At 43.9% G+C, this 21,141-nt stretch overlaps 2 protein-coding genes across 2 annotated transcripts in view; one reads left to right on the top strand and one right to left on the bottom strand.

Annotated features, from left to right (window-relative positions):
* Positions 1 to 21,141, bottom strand: part of LOC106743469 (elongation factor Tu GTP-binding domain-containing protein 1) — a 45,226-nt gene that overhangs the window by 2,181 nt on the left and 21,904 nt on the right. The gene's annotated exons all lie outside the window — the stretch shown is intronic.
* LOC106743471 (protein giant-lens) lies at positions 550 to 11,056 on the top strand. Its single transcript, XM_014617330.1, has 4 exons — positions 550 to 1,441; positions 7,698 to 7,918; positions 8,786 to 8,957; positions 9,788 to 11,056. Exons 1-4 carry the CDS (start codon positions 1,184 to 1,186, stop codon positions 10,031 to 10,033), a joined length of 897 nt encoding a protein of 298 aa, XP_014472816.1. The 5' UTR covers positions 550 to 1,183; the 3' UTR covers positions 10,034 to 11,056.

Here is a 21,141-nt window from a genome sequence, read left to right as displayed (position 1 = left end):
AATCAACGAACTGCCCGCAGAGCGACGCATTTTCGTGCGTGACTGCGCATTTTTCTCGCAGGTGTGCGCTGAATCGACCGGAACGTGACAACAGGCCGAGAGAGAGGAGGCGAGTGCTACCGGAAGATACACGGGGGAAGAATGCAAGTCGTTCGAAGAGATACCTGGGCTGAAAGAGACCGAGGAAATGGCAGATCACGCGCTCGATGCAAATTATCCTATACAGAAAACGCGCCGAGAGATACCGGCGGCGATGGCAAAAGCGGGTCGAGAAAGACACCCGTTAAAACGCTCGGAGTGGAGAGCGCGCTCCGGAGAGGATGCAAGGACAACGGGCAACGATGTGTCGCCCGAGGAACGGAGGCTACCGCAGACGATGAAAACGTTCGGAGGAGGAGAGATAGATAGGATAGAGTGGTGGGGATGACGTAAGAGACGGGGGACTCAGTCTCAAGAATGAGCGGAGAAGCAGGGGGAGGGCGAAGGGTGGGGGCATCCATTCATGCTTTACTTCTGGCTTTTAAGAGTCCAGTCGAGCGGACGGCATACCTTCGCATAGAGGCTGAGATCTCTTCGTCGTAATATCGTCGACATTCTGTTTGTGCGCGCCGATCGATCTCTCGCCATTCCCGACGGGGCCCTTAAACCGGGGAAAAACCGCGAGAGGAGGAACGATCGAGAGAGAGAGAGAGAAAAGTAATTCGGCCGATTCAGTGCGCGAGAGAGTGCGCGAGTGCGACACGCTTCATTGATTTGGGCCGAGGGGACCAGCATCGGATCGATTATACTCTTAAGGAGTCCTCGAGGAAATTCGTACGAACAGCGCGCGAGAGGATGAGAGGAGAGGCTGAAAAGTTCCGGTGAAAAGTTCGCGCCACTCAAAAAGCCTGTCGATCTAATTCGCGAATCTCGGTCGACACGGCCGATCGGCCGATCGGCAATCGCGAAGATGGACTTCAAGTAGTCGGTGACACTCGTTTTCAGGCTCGTCGGACCTTCCGCGAGAAAAAGAGAGCCATTGGTACTTGAGAGTACTATGAGTATCCTCCTCGTTCCGAACGCCCTGAGAGAGACGTGGTGAATGTCGAGAATCCCTTCCATTCTTTTCCCCTCCCGCCGGCTTTGAGTAACAACGCAAACACCGATATTCTCTAAGGAGCCCGCGCTCCCCGCGATACATACGATGACCGGCAAAATGATACAGAATCTGCTGTACACCCTGGCGATCGTCGGCCTCATCCGTCGCAACCAATGCGAGCTGTTCTCGCCGTTCGACGAGACCGACGACGAGTACCTCAACGAGTATCTGTTCTTCGACGAGAGCAAGTACCTCGCCGAACTGCGGGAGTTCGACGAGGCGACCGTACGGATCGACCTGATCAATCGTAACCGGAAGCACCGATTGACGCACGAGGAGCCCAGAGTGCTGTACCAAATCGGGGTAAGCCGCATCGGGGAAGAAAGAATTGAAGAGCAGCTTCCACAAGTAAAAAAATCCACGCGATACAAATGAAATTTAGTTAATGTTCCCGTTTTTAGCTCCCACTGCTGAAAGCTAGATTCGGTAACTAAAGCTCAGTATATAGTTGCATTACATGGACAGTTAATTGCTTTTTTAGACGGAGCCTTATCTCCCGATTGCCGGGCTCACCCCATTCGCCGGTCTAAGCGCGAGTCGACAGATCGGGAGAATGGCGACCGGTACACGCGTGTTATCATTATATAATTTGCGTTTCCTCAAAGTCGAGCGTGTATAAAAACATGGAAACGATGCCCAAGCGGATGAAAGTTGACGATCACACAATCGCTGTCCCTTTAAGCCCGTATGGGGATTGAGATTCAATTTGCCCGATCAGTACGAAGTTCACTGAACTCTAGTGAAATTTAATGACACCGATTGGTCAAATTTCGATTCAATCTCCAATCTTCAATCCGTAGTCTGATACGGACTTTACTGCTACTCGTGCGATCGAGCTATTTCTAGGAAACACGCCGAGCTTCCGTACGGAAAAAAAGGCACAGCTCGCACAGTATTAAAAAATAGTTCCCGCAGCTAGGAACTAGTTTCAACAGGTAAAAATTAGCTGTCCATATAATACAGCTGAAATTTAGTTGATTTAGCCGATTCTTTTTGCTCTTGTATTTAATTTTTAATTTCCACAGCTTAAAACTAGCTCCCATATAATATAAACGAAATCTAGTTAATTTATCTAATTTTCTGTCCTCCTTCCTAATTTTTAGCTTCCACTGTTTAAAAGTAGCTCCTATAGGTGGTAAAAATTAGCTGTCCACATAACTGAAATTTAGTTGACTAATTCTTTTGTCTCTGTATCTAGTTCTTAGCTCCCACAGCTGAAAACGGCTAAGTCCGGTAACTAAATTTCAATTCATATCACATGAACAGTCAATTCCTTTTTTCCGTGCGCCGATGGAAGCTCGTATTGCGACTTTCGTTTCGAGCTTTCGAAGCGCGCTTGAGGAAGCTTCGGGAAGCCTTCGGCGACTCTAATCCGATTAGAGCCACGCGATCGATTTCAGCGTACGTGTTATCTCGTACTAGTTCGCAAGTATCGGTCGCGCGCGCACTTTCCGTCCGCCCCGCTGGGCATGAAACTTGAAAATTCCACCGACCCACTCGTGTCACTCCTGACACCGTCGATTCTTTCGCGAACAGGTGGTCGCGCTTCAGTCCAGCAGAGAGTTTAGCCGCACGCCCTGGTATGCCCTGGTACTCTCTCTTGCTCTTTTTCTCTCCGTGTGTATGTGCGCGCGCGCGTTCATATACTCGGGTAGCATTCCGAGGATTCGAAGCTAAATCGTCCGCTTACAGGCGCAGGAAGTGGAGGAGAGGGAAACGTAGCCGTTAGCAAAGAGCGGCGCCCACTCGATGCTCGAACCTGTTGCTGTCGTTGCTGTAAACACCTACGTATCGACGGTGTACACATGAACGCGTCTGAGTTTTCTCTCTCTCTCTCTCTCTCTCCCACTCTTTCTTTTCCCTTCTATATATGTGTGTGCGTGCCTGAGCATGTTTGGGTTGGAAATACGCGTAGGTCTTTACGTGCGGACAAGCAAGACGTACGTACGTATCATAGATACGTGCGGTTCGCACGTGGGCCGGAGTACGTGCGCAGGAATGATACAGTGGGGATGGAGAAAACTAACTCTCCTCGCCATCGATCGCGGACAAAAGTCGCGGAGACGCGCGCTGGTTCCCGCAAAAATGCTCCTATCTCTCTCTCTCTCTCTATCTTTTTTCTCTTTGCTGTTGTTCATCTCTTCTTTTACGCGTGTTTCTCTCCTCTTTCCCTCCCTCTTTTTCAACGCACGGTTCCCCTTCAAAGAGTATGATAATAATTATTGTAATAATGAAATAACTCGCGGCAAAAGTGGCACGTCATTTCGGAGTGATTTACAACTCAAGTTTCACGCTGGCGGTTGTTTTGCTCGGCCGAACGAGCCGGAAATTTATTCCGAGCTTAGTCACGGTTACAGTTCCGAATTGTATACATTTTTTGCGTTACTTTAACAAGGTCTTAATTTGTGTACTTCTTTACATGTCCCCCGCATATTAAGGTAGCACGGAAATTTCGACGGATCGTTTTGAATAAAAGCAAGATTTTTTCTCGCGCCGAGTAGTTGCAATTCCGCGAAATTTGTTCTACCTAAAAGGAACTGCCTTGCTTCGTTAGATCAGTTTTAACGAAGGAAGATGAATTATCAATTGTTGATAAGCAATTGTTTACTTTTCGGCAAGACTCCACGAGTCCCGCCACTGACGTTGCAAATTGCGCCGCGAGTGCTGCTGCATTTTCAATTACTGTACTGAGATTTTCCCGAGATTTACGAACATCCGGTACACGGCTATATGGAACGATGAGCGAGCGGTCTTTTTACTAACGCCATCCATCCGACCAGATTCCCTGCGTCCTCTCTTTTCTTCCTTTCTCTCTCTCTTTTTTTTTTTGTCCCGTAGCTCGTTCCTCTTCGTCTCGCACCTTTCTTCTTCGTCGTCGTCATCGTTGCTCGTCGTCGTCGTCGGTAGCCTAGCGGCTACCTCCTCCTTGCCTTCGTGTAGTATGTCCATCCCGAGTGCCAGGTGTCATTTTCATTGCGGCCGTGCGAGAGACGCGTGAGAACTTCCGGATGGTTTACGGCGCCCTTCCGGTCCTTCTATTATCCCATTTTAGTTTACCACCGCTCTGTGTGTGTGTGTGTGTGTGTGTGTGAATCCCGCTGCTATATCAGCTTCAAAAACTTCCCTCGCCATCCTCTCCTCCTCGCCTTTTCTTTCTCGCTCATATACGCACACACAGAGAGAGCGCCGGAGGAAGTAGGATAAAGGGATATGCATATAGGGAACGCGCAGAAAAGGATAGTGCGGACAAATGTGATTAACAATCGGAACAACATCGCGAGAACGGGGATTGATGTAAAAAAAAAAAANAAAAAAAAAAAAAAAAAAAAAAAAAAAAAAAAAAAAAAAAAAAAAAACGTGCCGCTTAAGACGCGCGAAGAATATTGTCAGCGCGATCGAAAAGCGTATTCGAGAGGTCGTAGTTTTTTCTATAATTAAAGTATACGTAACTCACGGGGATATTTGATATATTATTTCAAAACGTCCAGGTTCGTCGTACGTGATATTAAATGGAAAAAAAAAAACACCCGTCGTTTACTGCTCAATAACGCGAAAGGAACAAATGACATGTATGCACGTATCAAAAGAGATTCAGAATCACGNTGGGGGGGGGGGAGGGAAACGTTCCCTTCCTCCGCCCACGAGATTATTAGGTGAAACGTGTAATACTTGCGGACAGAAGATTAACCGCGTACACAACAACAAACGGAGCGAACGGACCACCATCCGAAGGGATGAGATCGAGGAGGATTTTCCCCGTAAAAAGCTATTCGTGCCGTTGCATCGTGACGGATAATACTGATAGCCGTGGTAGTAGCAGTAGTAGTGGTACTGGTAGTAGTAATAGTGGTAATAGTAGTAGTAATAATAGTAGTAGTAGAAGGAGCGACAAAAAGACAAACGAGATGAACGGACGGCTATGGCAAAAAGTCGAATGCTCACAGCTCGACTCGAGGTAAAACAGCGGAAGGCCATTTCCTCGAACGTTTCTTCGTTGAATGGCACTGGTCGCCTCCAACTGCTCACGCACTATCGCGCGTACTCCGATAATTATAGCGCGTTAACAGAATGCGAACGCGCGATCCATTTTTCGAAATCTGCAATATCCGTGAAGAACACGAAGAGCGAGCACGATTGCACCTCTTCCTTCTTCGTGGAAGCGGCTGATCGACGAACAACTGTGGTCGAGCGGCGACCGCAACGGGGCTGTCTGTGCGCGCGCGATTGCTGTAAATTCATCGTAGTGCCGACGTTTCGTTTCCGATCATCCGTTATCCGTCATCACACAGGGTCCATCAAACGGTCGCAAAATTTACAGGCGCGAATATATCACGAGGAGACGGGGGAGAAGAGAGGCGCACGAAAGAGAGACGGCGTTTGTTCGCAACACGAGAACGCCTGGATTGCGAGAAACGCGACGACAGATATTTCGCGATTCCGTGGTCGGCGGTACGGTAGTAGTTTGACGTTACAGTCGATGGCGATACAGTCGGACAGGACGTACGCGATTGCCTCAATGAATGGACTGGCAACATCTAAATAGTCCAGTTACAGCAGACTTTGTATCTCGTGTCGGCGGACGAAAGAGCGGATATACTTTAGTTACGAGTCTGTGCGCAATCGTCCCGTTTATTTCATCAACAAGCCCTGCTGGCGCGCCGCGTTATATGCATACACACACACACACACAGGATGTTTATTATTACGCAACGGTACAATTACCGCGACCTTAATCGTTCTTCGGCGTAAACGGCTGTGTTGTCGCTCCGAGATGCATCGCGGCGGTTTTGTGATTCAAGATATTTACGGGGGGAGGAGGGAGGGCCCCCATCGTTACTGTCACGTTCGTGAACGGGGCAGATTTCTGGTAACACTTTGAGACGAAAATTCTAACACGAAAGTGTCGATGTTATATAATAAGTTTTAAATAAGAAACATCTAAAAATATGATCAATCTGGTTGTAAATATTTCGCGTACTGAGAAAAAGATTTTTCAAAATTTAATAAATTTTATTGCATCCAAAGAAATTTCATCATTGGCATGTTTCAGAGAAACTAATGTTTCGATTAATAAATATAATTATTAGACTTTTCAACGAACACGTATCTTTATTTTAAATAAAAAATTTGTTTCTGAAACGAAAGATAATTTTCTTATAAAGAAATGATTTATTTCACTTTATATATTTATCGTAACCACATTTTATTTGGTTAAGAGATATTATTTCAAATAATAGCGTTCTTTTTGTTAAATAATAGAGTTTTCTTGAATGAGACAATAACATTTTTATAATATTTCGTATAAGTACATGTTATTTATATGAAACAAATTTTAATCAAATAAATAGAAATACTAAATTTAAAGAAATCTTTTTCTCTGTGCGCGTTCGGGGCGGCGATCACGTAATTTTTCTCTAGGGCGGGAATGTGAAAAATGTGCAATCATGTAACTTTTCGAACCGTAAAAATGTGGAACTTTTCATGTGAACTTTTCGCCTTGAAAGCTAATAGTAAGAAGGCGGAAAATTAGTGAAAATCTATATATTTTCCGCATAAGTACATAATTTCCTTAGTACTCACGAAACAGAGTTATAGTATTTATGGCTGCACGTAACCTTTTTAAAAACGAATAATATGGCATCCTAGTCCAAGATATTAATTATTCAATATGAGTTTAGTGATTTAACTCTCCGCACGTCCAACTACGTAATCGCTCTGTGACAGAATTCACGCAGAATCATAATGAGCGAAGAATGAAAAATTCCACTCAAAGTTATAATATATGATTGCTACTCAGAGAAAAAGATAGATTTTAGATATAATGAAATTTCTGTAATTTAAACAAATTTATTTTTTAGAATGGAGCAAACGAATGTTCGATTCAATAAACAAAAAACAGGATATTGTTTGGTTGTTTCTCAAGCAATAAATATTTTTACGTCAAATAATATCAACAATATTTCTTTTGTATTTTCGACCAAACATCGCAATGCAATAAATTATTTTAAACAAGTGATTTCAGAAAAATATCTTACAAAAATATTAAAGAATTTGTTTCCGTGAAACAATAATTAATATACAATAAAATAAATTTTTTAAAAATAGAAAAACTGTATTTCCTTTAAATAATACTTTCTTGTCAAACATGATTTACTCTAATGAAACAATTTTCATTCACAAACAAAATAATATTTGATATTAAATTATGTTGTTCGTGTTAAACAAACCGAAATCAAGCGAACAGATTCTTATTAAACTCAAAGGAGCCTTCTTCTCCGAGTGCAGAGTCCAGTGGAAAATCTCAATTATCTTCAATTTCGGCAGTCTTAATTATCTTAATAATAATTCTATTTCTGGCAATCGGGCTAATCTCGCGGTAGGGACGTTTCTCTCGCGTATTAATCAAAACGTGCGTGGAAACTTGTGTGAAACTCCAATTGTTTATTCGCAGCGAGTCGAGACGGCGAAAACGTGACTCCTTTTAATTGATCCCCGCTTACGTTGTTGCGGGGAATCGCGCATGGCATTATTAAACGACGCAACTTGCTTGTTTGCGCAGGATAGCGAGAAGGAATTGCCGGAGTGCGCGGACCAAAGCGAGGTGTGTAGCAAGGTGGATTTATATGGTGCACCGTGGGTCGAGAGACAATGCCGTTGTCCGAACGGCCGTGCCTGCCCCAGCAGTCTTCACGGGGACGACGGACACACGATCGTCGATAAAACGCGGCGGTACAAGCTCTGCGAACCTGTGAAACGACTTCCCATCTGTCGTTACTTCAAGTTAGTTGGATCACACGCCTTTGTCGATCCTATCCGAGAATTCGTCCTCGCTCTTGTGTCCCCATTCGAGTCTCTCAACTTTATCGCGTTGACGTGTCGTACTCTCGTCAAATTTCGTTGGGTGTAAATCCACTCGAAAAGCACGACCGAGTTGCTCGATTTTCTTTTACTCGTATAAAGTAAATTCTCCGTTCGGAATCGAATCGAGTGAAATTGAGGAGAGAATCTGACATACTGGAGGATCGATTGTGTACACGGGGAAAATATTCTAGTAGAAATTGCCACGTAAATTATGTAATGTTGGACCACACCGGAATTATGACTGAAATTATGATGTGTGATCTTTAGCGATGTGTACAATGAAGTACGTCACTAAAAATCACAATTACTATGAGAAATACATTGTAATTTCAGTTATAATTCCGGTATGATGCAACATTATAAAATTTGTGTGGTAATTTTTACTACAATGTCTTCTCAGAACGCAGTGAGAATAATGAAGAAAAATGAACGAATTCACTAGTTGTTGGCCAAAGAAATGATAAATATTCTTGTAAATTTGTTCATTTTTGTCATTTTCACAACGTTTCGAGATATACAATCGACTTTCTGCACTGTCATAAGAATAAATTTTCCCTCGAATCGATTGAAACATTCGCATAGATTAAGAATTCATTTCAAGTTTGAATAAAATATTCCTCTTAATGAGCGGCAGTATTTTCGCTGCTATTTCGAGTGAAATTTTGCTCTAAGAAATTTGGAGAGTAATAAGAAAAAAAAAAGAATAAATAAAGCCTTTATTCACGAATCTCATTCTCGACGTGATGTACGTTTCGATCTAAGCATCTTGACCTTTCGCTGGCGCAGAGACATTACATGGACCCTCGCACCCGGAGGTGGTCCGGGAAACGCGACGGTGCAACGAGTTCACTGCCGATGTCGGCCAGGTAGCGTGCCGTACTTAGTGCGAAGGCAACCTCACAAATCATCGGATGGAAACCAAGGTTTCATCTACTCCTTCGCCTGCTCTCCGCAAAGTGTAAGTCGATATCTGGGGTACGATTTATCGCGTAAGAAAAAAAATGCGCGAGCGTGCCTTTTACCGTGAGACGTGACTTCTGAAATGTTCTCAAGACCGACGTATCGATCGTTATTCTACATCGGCTGATATTTCCATACCTTGAAAGAGAAGAAACCAATGCCTATATCTTTTTTCTAAAATTTAAATTCCCAAATTAATTCAAATTTATTTCTAAATTGATTAATCCTAGCTCGCCGCATTCCGGTCTAATGAACCACTTAACGTTTTTCGGCTTTCTAGTTTTCACATGGCATACTATTTTTTTTTCTTTTTTAAGTATCAGGTGTCTGCTACGAGCGAACATTACTTTTTCTTAAGTCGCATTTACAAAACCATTTGAGAATTTTTTTCCGAAAACACTCTTATAATAATTTTCTTATAATAATGTCCAGTTCAAACCCAAATCATTTTCATAACCTGATATCATAAACATCTTATTCTGTATTTCCACATTGCAAATTTAGAAATATTAATCAACAAAAATGACAAAGCGACAAGGTCTCGGAGACTCGGAGCTAGGGTTAAAATTTAAGTTTTCTAAAATAAAAAATCTCAAGTTCATAGTGAGTTCTCAACTCACTTTTGCTGATAAAAGTACCTCTAAAAGTGACTTAAAAGCCATCTAATTGGCTGCACATTTAAGGCACTTGTCGATAAAAACGAGTTCATAATATTGAACCTGAACGTTAAAGGCGTCGTCTTTCAATCGTCAAGGGTCAATCGATTGAACCAATGAAGTAGAAATAACGGGAAATGCGTGTGTGTGTCTATCTCTTATCCGGTTGCAGAGACTACGATGCCAGCACAAGGAGCCCTGTCGCCTGTTCACCGTGCGCAAGAGACGGAACTCGCAGCTCGAGGAAGTGAACGCCTCGCCCCTGTGCCAGTGTCCCGGCGGGCACCGATGCCCGAGACGACACACGGATCCCGGCTCCTTACCGGCGAGATCCTACACCGGCGTCCTAGAGATCAAGACTTACAGCGGTTACTGCATACCTGCCCATCGCTTCGACGAGATAACTTATGGCATCTAAGAGCGCGAATCCGCTCTCGGTCGTCGTCCGGCTTTAACGGATGACGATTACTTTTCATTCAGGGATGCGCGGATAATCGAATGTGGCTGCTCGGATGATCTCTCGGCTTCGATCGCATTCTTGCAAGAGTTTCTCGCGAAAAAGCGTCTCGAATGTTTTGCACGATCCGAGCTTGCAGACTCGAGTCACACACCGATATGCCTCCACATATATCGCGGAAGACGGAAATATTCCAGACACTACGCGAATCATCCGGGAACGCTCTCTTATCACGTATATTCCCGTAGAATTTGTCTCAAACGTACAACCGGCTGGCCTGCCAATCCTTTTCTCGGACGCACCACCGCCGATCGTGACGCGGAGAGATGTATTTTACAATCTCACTTTCGGGCGGTCTCTCTTCCTAAAAAACAGCGCTTCTTTCTCTTCGCGAATGGAACACACGGTATTCGACGTTTCAACCTGCCTTCGATCAAAGTCGATCGAGAGCGATAACAGATGTCGATTTCTTCGAGATATCGATCCAACCGTGCAATGCCATGTACGATCTCTCTCTGGTGGCGTTGGCGAGTGTAAAAAGTGTGTACAGAAGCATGTAGGAATAAGAGAAACGCGACCGTGCCGTCTGCCAATTTTTGTACAATATATTACACGCTCGACACGATCGTGTTTTCTCATGATAACTCGGCCGTAGTGTCGCCACATTCTCGCGGCAACGAGAGAGAAGAGAGAAACGAGCGCGCGCTTTTTTCTCCTTTCTCAATGCTACTGGTTTCGCATCGCTTCGTCAGAATCGGGCGTTGCAGTTATCACCGTGTAATCCTCTCGTAACTCGTGTACATAATATGTCTCTCTCTCTCTCTCTCTCTCTGCCTCTAATTCCTTCCGAAAGAGTATCGTTTGGGGGAGCATGTTTGTATATGGTAGCGATTTAAGGAGGCGTTTTTCAAAGACTTTCTCGATGTTACTTGTTAATTTGATTGTAACTTAATAAACTATACGACGATATTGTATTTTACCTCACTCCATTCGACTCATCTTTACTCTTCCCTCTCTCACCTCGCGAAGACCTTTTTAATGTCCTGTAACTCTGGTTCGAATTAAAATGTTTCTCCCACCCTATGGTAATTTGAAAGTGGTAACCTTAAGAAACACTATGATAGTTGACGGTCTTGCCGATATAACGTCAGAAAACAGTAGTTATCACGATGTTGTTCGAAAAGAAGCATCTGAGAGGCACTGCATCCTTTTGGCACTCCAGTTGAATAAAAATGCTGTTCAGTCTACCGAGATAGTTTGTTCCGCTTTGAGTGCTGTGACCCATAAAACTTGTAAAAAGATCTTTTACCGGCAATAGAACCAGGCAGGTGCACGCGTAAAAGGGACGAAGGATCTCATCTACATATTAGGTTGAGAAATTATTCGTCAGATCTCCCGTCGGATTACCATCTATTTTGGTCGCTTCAACATCACACATCAACGCATTTTAAAACACCCGTCCGAAAAAGCATTGATGAATATATTGAGTGAAAAAACCGCCAAGTTTTTTTCCCACGGAAAATAATGGAAATTATTTCGAACATTAAACATGTACTTTGTTATTTTAATCATAAAAATAGTTGGAATAATTTTTCTGATAAATGTAGCGTCAGTGAGTAATAACCTTATATACATGTTGTTGCTACTATAAAATATAATTGGCACCGAAAGTGACTATATAATTTTCTATCAGTGTGCAAGGATCATTTCAGACAGCATATTTCTCACAACGTGCGCTAAGATAATTTATCAATCTTTCAAATAGTATGTGCAGGATAGAAGTTGGATAAAGAAGCGGATGTTCCTAATCTACTGCAAGTCGATAAAGAAGAATCTGACTAAGCCTCGAGGATGCTCTCGACAATGTGTGAGAAATATATTAGATGATAGATCCTCTCTCTCTCTCTCTCTCTCTGTTTCTCCTTTCCCTCAGATTCCCGCGATACGTTTCTTATTAACGTTGCAGTGAAATACCAGATATTATTTAATTTTACGGCGAAGATCAATTTAATTCCTCACGATATACTCCCGTTTTAATCACGCACACGCAAACACACAGAGTTCACCGTTTCTACGTAAATCAATCTTCTTCGTCGCCTCACTTTGTCTGTGGACGCAAAATCAAGATTACGGTATGTCGTGACGTTAATTGCAAGACACACGCGCACACCGATGCAAATGCCACTTTTTTGAAGACGCGTGTACAGATGCTCGCTCGACGAAGTTTCGAAAAAACGAAGTTACGGAGCGCGGGAAAAAATCGCGATCGCGAAATGAATAGCGCGCGGTCGTTCCGAAAAATAAAACGCGCGAAATGCATAAGAATGGCACTCCTCCGGCCTGAGTTATCCTCAAAGATAACTTGACATAACCAGAACGCGAATGAATGTCGGAAGCCGTGAGTTATCTGTGAGAACGTCACGGTCCATCACCCGCGGCGGCTCGCGGATGCTCTACTCTAGCGCGCGTTACCATCTTACGGGCACCGTTACCATCGCGCCGCCGCTTTCAGCCGAATCGAGTTCTCTCCGCGCACAAGCGCCGAGGAGCGCGTTCAAAGGACTGATCAAAATACAATCCACGTCGCCGGCGACACGTATCGATCTGACCCCGAGATATTGCCCCCGCTGATCGCCGATCCTGACACGATATCTCCCTTGCGCGATAACTCGCGATCGAGACGTGCGCGGATTTCAATTACAGCCTGCTTTATATATATTCCTCTGCATTTGCTACGCTTGTCTTGTGACAATTGTGCGGCACGCAATTAGCGACTTTTAGACTCCAATTGTTTGATCTAATTTTCACTTTCTAATTAATTTAATATTTATATTGGCGAATAAATACTCTGGGCATATATATTGACTTCTTCGAGGATTTTTACATGTTATTTGTATATTATAGAGCTGATTAATTTTATTTATATTTACGAGAGTAGCGGACTGATCTGTTGTACATTTAGAGGTTCGTCTCCCGGTAGTACCAAAATTATATTTTCATACCTCTTCCTCCCCGATAGGCAAACCACTGAGAATATCTTTGCCACGAAAACCCCACTCAAATTGTCGCTCAAAATCGGCAACAACAATGGCGAAAGACGTTATAAAAGCGACATGTATATTTATATTCAAACTTTTTTATTTGGTAATTTCCTATGTCCCATAATTCTATATTTTGTATACCAAAGGGTTTTAATTGAATAATTGAATAAAAAATGTTAATTTTCAAGCAGAGGCGATCGAAAAAGCGAGGTTTTTCGGGAACCAAACTTTGAACGACCAAATGGTTAACAAAATTATTTTCTTCAACCATTTTTCGGAATGGACAGAATTTGATTTTGTGGCTTAGATACAAATATATGTTGGAAATTGAAAAATCTATAAGTAATATATTTTGGTTGAAGAAAAATTATTTCTAAATTGTTTAACAGATTTATCGATAAAACTAAGATCTCCGGTTTCTATACAGTTGTTACACGGAGAAGCAAAAAAAAATCGCGTTGTTTGTTTCACCGAACTTTACCGCTCTTTTCTCTCTCTCTCTTTTGGCAAGAAATTACAGTTGACTAACAACCGACTCGGTGATGAATTTCCACGTAAGCAGCGACTAATTGCTCATAATTCGCGGTGGTAAATACTGCTCGACGGCCGATAATTGCGCGGCTAATCGCACGCCGTAATATACGGAGTGCGAGATTTCCTATCAAACTTAGAAAGCGAACTCCCGCATAAATATGGAGCGAATTTTTCCATAGTGAAAACTTATTCGGACACCGTTCGTCCGTTTTCACGCAATTCGCCCCGATATATAAATGTTTTTGCACGCCTTCAAGATTCTCTGGAGGTATTTAACAACTCCCTCTCGCACGCTTCGATTATCACGCCTCGCGCGATAATAAAACTACACCGGTGATGAAAGTTAAGCCGCCTTCGAGACCGCTCGTCACACTTCCCGGAATTTTTCGCAATTTTTACCGTTGTCCCTCCACTTTAATCTCTTTCAAAGGTAAGCCTTCTCGAAGGTGCGAAGACTGCCGTTCTTTCGCGGTGCAAGAACGCACCACCGCGAAGAACCGGCGGAGATAGGCGTTTTTCCCGTTCCAGCGGTCAGAATTGATCGCGTCGATATCAATGCGCAACGAGAGGAGATCCTCCGTGGCGAACTTTTCCCCCGCACGGGCAATGAATTAGCGTCAAATTGATCTAACGTCTAATAAATACCGCACTGGACTTTCACCCAAGTGCATCGCGTTGAAAAGAATACAAACGTTCGATCTTTAGAAAGGCCGTCGTGCGTGCGCGCCAGACGGCGTTTACTCGATCTTGTTTACGATCGAAAAATCCGCGATAAAACGCGTACGAGAACACGGCGGAGAGACGGGAAGTAATAAAATGCCGTTCGCTCTTGCACGCCTGCGATATATAAAAATAATTATCGATATGAAATATGAAACTCACGAATGAGAGGAAGAAAGAGAGGAAGAGAGGAGGAACGCGAGTTAACGCGGTAGCAGGTTGCTCTTTGCGGTGGGAAATTATGTCGTGCAATACGTTTATAAATCCGGTCACACTGGTATTATACCCGAGTCGAAATTTTAGTCCTACTTTGATTCTAATTTAGTTCCACATTAAGTGTTCAAAGGTCTTCTACTGTGTTCCAATGGCGCTACAAATGGGGAAGTCATTGCCGTTTTTTTTCCACTCGAAGATTTAATATAGAAATATATGTAGAAATTTAGACTCTGGAGGACTAAATTCTTTCAATAGCATTAAAAGAACATTTATTGTGCTCCTGTGATGCTACAAGTAGGAACTTATTCCCACGTTTTTTCCCACTTGAAGACGTAATGTAGAATTTAAAATTTCGACTCAGGTACTTGCTACAACCTATGTTAAATTTTTCTACAACACAGTGGTAGCTAAGATAGCAAAATAAGTTCAATTTCAATTCTAATAATATAATATAATCCTGTATATTGATTCTGACGATGTCTTAAATTTCTGTTTTCGCTGTCGAAATAAGTTATTGAAAACAGCATTAAAATGCAATCTATAGAATTAAAGGTTCAAGAGAGAAGTTGAAAAGTGTCAATTTCGTCAAAGTAGGTTTCTATTAAGCTACAGACCGCCTAAGTGAACAAACTATATCCTCAAAAGCGTCAGAATAGCACCAGAGAATTTCGATTTGGGAAATAAATAAGAAATAAGCTCTTGAATAAGAAGATTGGATCGACCGAATCCATATTTCAATACGCTCCAGGCACGCGTTATATTTCAGAAACCCACACATTTTAAGATATATTTTCTAACTTATCGTGAAAAAGTTAGTTAAAAAATTATAAAATGCTGCTCCTACGGATCCATATGAGAATCGTGTTAATCGAGGATCAATTATTAATTATATATATAACGCGTGATATATGTGTGGTCGCACCGTCCGCGGGGGATCGTCCGGTCGCCCACCCCAGTGAGATCCAATCCGTCCTTGGCTTGGGAACACGGGCGCCTAGTTCCGTCTGCGTGGGCTCCGGAAAATCGCCGTGGAGAACGTATCGCCGGCATATATCAATTGGCAGTTCATAAAACGTCGCGCGATCGCTAATCTCGCGATACAGTCCTCCCCTTCTCTCTGCCCCGGCGGCTCGACGAAAAGCAAGTAAAATCGCGGGCGAGCAACAGCCTCGCGCGCGGTATATACGGCGAACTCTCTCGAGTGCTCGCCGCGTAGTGGAAGGTAGAGAGGATTGGCGGAGATGCCGCTCAGGATATATACCCGAGCAGTTTCTGGTTGGTTGGTAAGTGGGACTAGCGGGGACTCATAGGCTCGTAGCGTCCTACGCGAGGCCGCAGTCGGGCGCAAACCCCGCCGAAACAATCTCATCGCGAGAGAGAGAAGAGTTACCTCGTCTATCGCCTACGTCGAGCGCACGAAGCCGACACTCCGTTTCTCTCTCTCTTTCGAAAGAGACCGCTCATTCCGGTAAACGAGGCTGTGCCCTGGAACGCGGAAGAGGGTGGACGGGAAGCATCGTCGCGAAACTATCGGGTGTCGACGGGCCTGAAGCGAACCGCCGCCGCGTCTGGATCGTCCGCTTGGGTTAGTGCGTACGGCCGCGCTCGCGCGCGCCTGCCTCTCTGGAGAAACGGAAGACCGGGGTCAGGATCGAGACATCATCGAGTTGTCAACGGACGAGAACGTTGGGGATCGCGGTCGAGGTCGCGCGAGGACGAAAGTCAAGGGTCGCATCACGCGCCGAGAGGTATGAGTGCGTCTTTGATGTTAACACGTTCTCACTCTCGCGATTCTGACAATTTCTATTTCAATACGTTTCGTCCATTTTTAATATGGTGGCTTGAGAGACCGTTTTTTCTTTTCAATTCTTCCGCGAGAAAAGAAATCCGTGAGAAAAGGGGGGATTTTCTTCCGAGCCTTTAAAGCTATAAATATTTTTTTTTAACGAAATTTTCTCTCTTGTTCTCCAATTTTTCTCTTAAACAAATCCAAGTCTGAACATATTGATTTTATCATCTATTATTTTCAACTACTGTATCGCAAAGAAAAAGTTCATTTTTTTGTTTCATTTCATCGCCTGGTTCACGTTAATTCCTTGTTAATTTTTTTCTTTATAAATCATAATAAAAGACTCTTGAGTGGGAAAATTAAAAGAATTTTTAATTCAAGATCGCCTTGAGGAAAAAAGAAGTGAGAAATTAATCGTCCTTTGTGTCAGTGCCCGGATCAATAATTAGGCCTGGATTGATTCCGTCGCGGAAGAACAGGTTACATTCCGATATCGCGCGACCGGTGGCTTTGCTCTTTTTTCGTATTTCCGTTACGATCTTACGGAACGGTGTCCAACTATCGGCGCTACCGATGCGAAACGAGCCGGGTGGGTGTTACCCACCTTATCGAGCGTCTTATTCCAAATTCTCCGCATTTCTTCTTCCCTCACGAATTACGATACAGAATTTCCAGCCGACGATAGGTGCGCAGCGGTGAGGTATTTAGCTTACGTCTCTCGGCGATTAGATTTCCCGCGGCAAATTGCTTTAATAGTGGCTCGTATTCCAAATTACACGAGAGAGCGAAACATATGGTACGACGTTACGCTACGAGAAGCCGGCTCTATTCGCGGATCTCACTGTGGCGAACGATGCGACGAGCGTGGTGAACAATGAACGCGGGACACTACAATAAGGAAAAGGGCTGTAACACGTTAAGCCAATTTACGAAAGATCCGTTAGGCGGGCACGTCGGCACGTTGACGCTACTCTCTTTGTCTCTTCGCCTTTTGAAACGCGCGAAATCCTTCATGTGCCGCCGCGTCGTAGAGGTACACTTTTATGAGAAGGAAAGAGAGAGAGGAAGAGATTGCAAAGAGATCTCCGGGAGGACTTATATCCATTGCTAATTACGCCGTCGAGAGCGGCGGGCGTGTTTTCCTTTCGGTCTCATTAGGTCCGACAAATTGCTGAACGTGCGTCATTTTGGCGAAGCTCCTCAAACGATTCTCGTTATCGAAACGCCGGGATATTTCGTCCCGAAGATAAGCGAGATAAGCATCTATCGTCTACTCTACACGAGAGATATTCTAATGAGGCGTAATGTCTAACATCTGATGCGTGCGACTCGATACGGCCTTGCAAATGCAACGAGATAACGGCTCGTATGGTTTGTACCGAATGACCCAATTTCACTCAGTGTCGTATGGCAAACGTGCGATAACTGTTGCAGCACGTCGGACAAGATCGAGCACGTGAAAGGAAAATACGTAGGTAGGTAGGCAGATAAGCGGTCAACTTGCCGTGGACCGATGCACGGATATTCAGGAAGACGAGAGAATAAGTCTCCCCCCCTCCCCTCTCTATGCTTTTCTGCTTTTCATCATTCTCGAAATTTGTAATTCTACGTTAAGTCTTCAAGTAAAGAAAATAGAAACAAATTCTCATCTATGATATCAAAGGGGCGCAATAAGTGCTGTCTTTAATGCTACAATTAAGTCCTCCTAAATTTTCGTTCTACATTAAGTCTTTAATATGGGGAAAACGACAATAACTTCTCCCCATTTGTAGCACTAAAGAAACATACAATAAAAGATCTTTGACTTAATGGAGAACAAATTAGACTTAAACTAAGACAAAAATTTCGACTTGGATTTTCGTTCGCCGACGATCATTTCGGGCGAGATGAATAAATTTCATTGGACCCGATCTCTCCGATTGCAGAAGATAACTGCAATAACGATTACAAAGTCGCGATAAAAGAATTTCATAGTGAATTTTCGTCTGAGGAAAGCATAGGGAAAATTTATCGTCTCCATATCTCAAGAGGTAATCCTTGCTCGCTCCCATTCATTGCGATTACGTTAGATAAAATTTAGAAAAATAGGCGAATAAACGCGCGCCTCTCTTCCTCTCTACTTTCCTGATTTCCACTTAATTCTTGCGAGCCGACAAACGTTTCGGCGGATAATCGGGTTTGATTCGATTTCATTTGAAAGAAAACAAATTTTGAAATAACCACCAACTCGCGATAAAAGAGTCGCGTAATAAATGTTCAGAGTTGCGACAGGAAGTGAATTTTGAAATTCTCTGACTTTTCCATGTTTCTTCAGACTACAGTGGACAATTTTTTTCCACGAGCAATATGTAATCTTAACGTTTAGAATGTTACAAGAGCAATACAAACCTGAAAGTTTAACAATATAATATAATCCTACAAATTTAGACCAACAAAAAATAAATGAGTATTGAAAAAAAAATACAATTGAGAGTACTTGAAAGAACTGTGAGAAAAGTTCAAAGTTCTCTTATATATTTCTCTGACTTTTTTTCCAAGTTTCCCGGAAAACTGTTTAATTTCCACGACTTTTCCCGGCCTGTTCCAGGTCTGTGTGCGACAATCCTGAATGTTGGTCCGAGAGAAATGCAGGGAAAATTTCTCGCTTTAGCTCGCGGCGCCATGTTTCGGCAGACAACTCTCATTAGCCGGGCGATTCATTATGTTGCGATTACGTTAGATAATATTCCGGCCGTAACAAGACTCCACTTCCACCACTTCAGGCACCAAGTATCATTGAACTTGACACGTTGCAGTTATCTCTCGACCGTTTTCCGTATCACGTGCACAGATGCGACGTTTAGTTTGCGTTGAATTTACTCATACCAGGAATGGGTCTATTCGTTGCGTTGTATAACCATACAAAGACCGTGCAGATGTGAAGAGACAGATAGAAAATTACAGCGGAGAGGAGAGAAACGGTAAAAGGGAGGCTGGATTACGAGCCTCCGTATAGTATTCGCGACGAAATGCTGTACTCGCGTTAGCATGCACTTAACTGCGCGAGAAAAATCTAATTACCGTTGCGAGAGCGAGAGCTCTACTCTGTTAAGACCGAAGTAAACATTGCTTCGAGACAGTAGGTGTCACACATAATATACATATATAATGCGTTACGTTCATCGAGTTCACAAGATGCTTTTATCATATTCATTTCCTCGGGAAGAGGACGTCGATATATACGATAGGAAAAGAAAAAACGATCATTTTTTACAAAAAAAAAAAAGCTGAGAAAGATAGACAAAAATAAAGATAGTTTTATTATCCGACACCAAATAGAGATAGAGAGAGAAAATATGTCAAGTTGCTCCGTTGATCAAATTTCAACTTTCTTAAATAAAAAAGAAAAACAATAGAGAGAAACTAGACGAACATATAACTAGATTCTAAATCAATGAATCAGTTTAAATAATAAACGATTCTAACGATAAAATTAATCACCTTAACGAATTGTTATCTCGCGTTGGGAACAAAGTAATATATAATTTCTATATTGTAATTACAGGTCCGAGAGGTGATACCGATCGAGAATCTTTACGATAAGAACACTCGAGAAGAGGCGTTCCATCGCGCCGGGAATACAAGGACGGAAGCGGCGATGTCGAGAATGCGGGCTGTCAGATGGTGCGTTTGGCTCGCGCTGTTGACGACGGTACTGGCAGTGCCGCCGAAGGTGCGTGGTCCGGACGATTCAAGCAAGGGAAAGAAAACCACGCCGATCGCGCCGATCGGCGGAGCAGGGAAGAACGGCACGACTAGCGTGATTACCGCGACCACGGCATCGAGACCAATCGCGAACGTCACGTTCCCGTACACCCTGAAGAACGCCACTTCGCATTTATCATCGTCGTCGTCGCTGGTCGCTGCGACCAGCACGACAGCGGCGACGGCAGCATCGACGGCGTCCACGGCGGCGGAAACAGCCGTTACATCCGCCACGACGACACTGAAACTTCCGACGATCTCGCCGATCGTCACAATAACGACGTTAGCGTCCACGGCGGCTTTCACAAGGAACGCGACCTCCTCCTCCTCCTCCGCCGCCGGCTCCACCGAAACGTCCCCGAGGATAATCTCGCCTACCCAGCACACGGTGTTGTCGAGGAAATCAACGGCTGCGGCCGCCGCCGCCAATGTCACGACCACCGCGCCTATGACATCGGCCAAAGAAACACGAGAGTCGCCCGGAAAGATCAGACCGCAAATCAAACTGACGACAAATTACACCAGCACCAGCGAGGTAAGCGTATTATCCACCGACCGACCGGTCGGTCAGCTTCTACCCACAGCAGCTTTCCACTCATATTATTCGTATTGTTCCGTTTTACCTCAACGACCGGATGGTCCGCAGATTTCCGCTTGTAATTACTTTAAACTACGGATAAAGCGAGAGCAGGCAGATTTTAATTGATTTATGGCAGCGGCGGAGGAATTCCGCGGAAAAGCGTGCGGAGCGAAAATTACGCTTGAAATATCGCGCGGCTTAACGCGAAGATTGCCGGCGTGTCGGCGAATTTCCGAGCAAAAAGCAGAAATCATGCGGAAGATGACGAGCGGAAACCCATCCGAGAAAGTAGCGAGGCAAAGGGAACACCGGGCGGAGAGAGATATCCCGAGTGTGCGTGTTCATTCACGGCGCCGCGTGGTAGCTTCGCACGCATAAAGTTGTAATACGTTCACGTCGCGTTTCACATCCGCTGTAATCTCGCATTACCCCTCCCCCCCCCCCC

This window comes from Dinoponera quadriceps, unplaced genomic scaffold (assembly GCF_001313825.1).
Source record: "Dinoponera quadriceps isolate SergipeBrazil2010 unplaced genomic scaffold, ASM131382v1 scaffold1069, whole genome shotgun sequence".
Taxonomy (NCBI): Eukaryota; Metazoa; Arthropoda; class Insecta; order Hymenoptera; family Formicidae; genus Dinoponera; species Dinoponera quadriceps.
The sequence above is the reverse complement of the archived record's forward strand: the minus strand, read 5'-3'. Positions and strand labels throughout refer to the sequence as shown.

Bases quoted from the DNA above. Each gene is read 5' to 3' on its own strand.
- LOC106743471 (XM_014617330.1), top strand. From the start codon at position 1,184: ATGACCGGCAAAATGATACAGAATCTGCTGTACACCCTGGCGATCGTC. The intron at 1,442-7,697 runs GTAAGCCGCATC...TTGTTTGCGCAG, and splicing joins GAGTGCTGTACCAAATCGGG to GATAGCGAGAAGGAATTGCC. The intron at 7,919-8,785 runs GTTAGTTGGATC...TCGCTGGCGCAG, and splicing joins CCCATCTGTCGTTACTTCAA to AGACATTACATGGACCCTCG.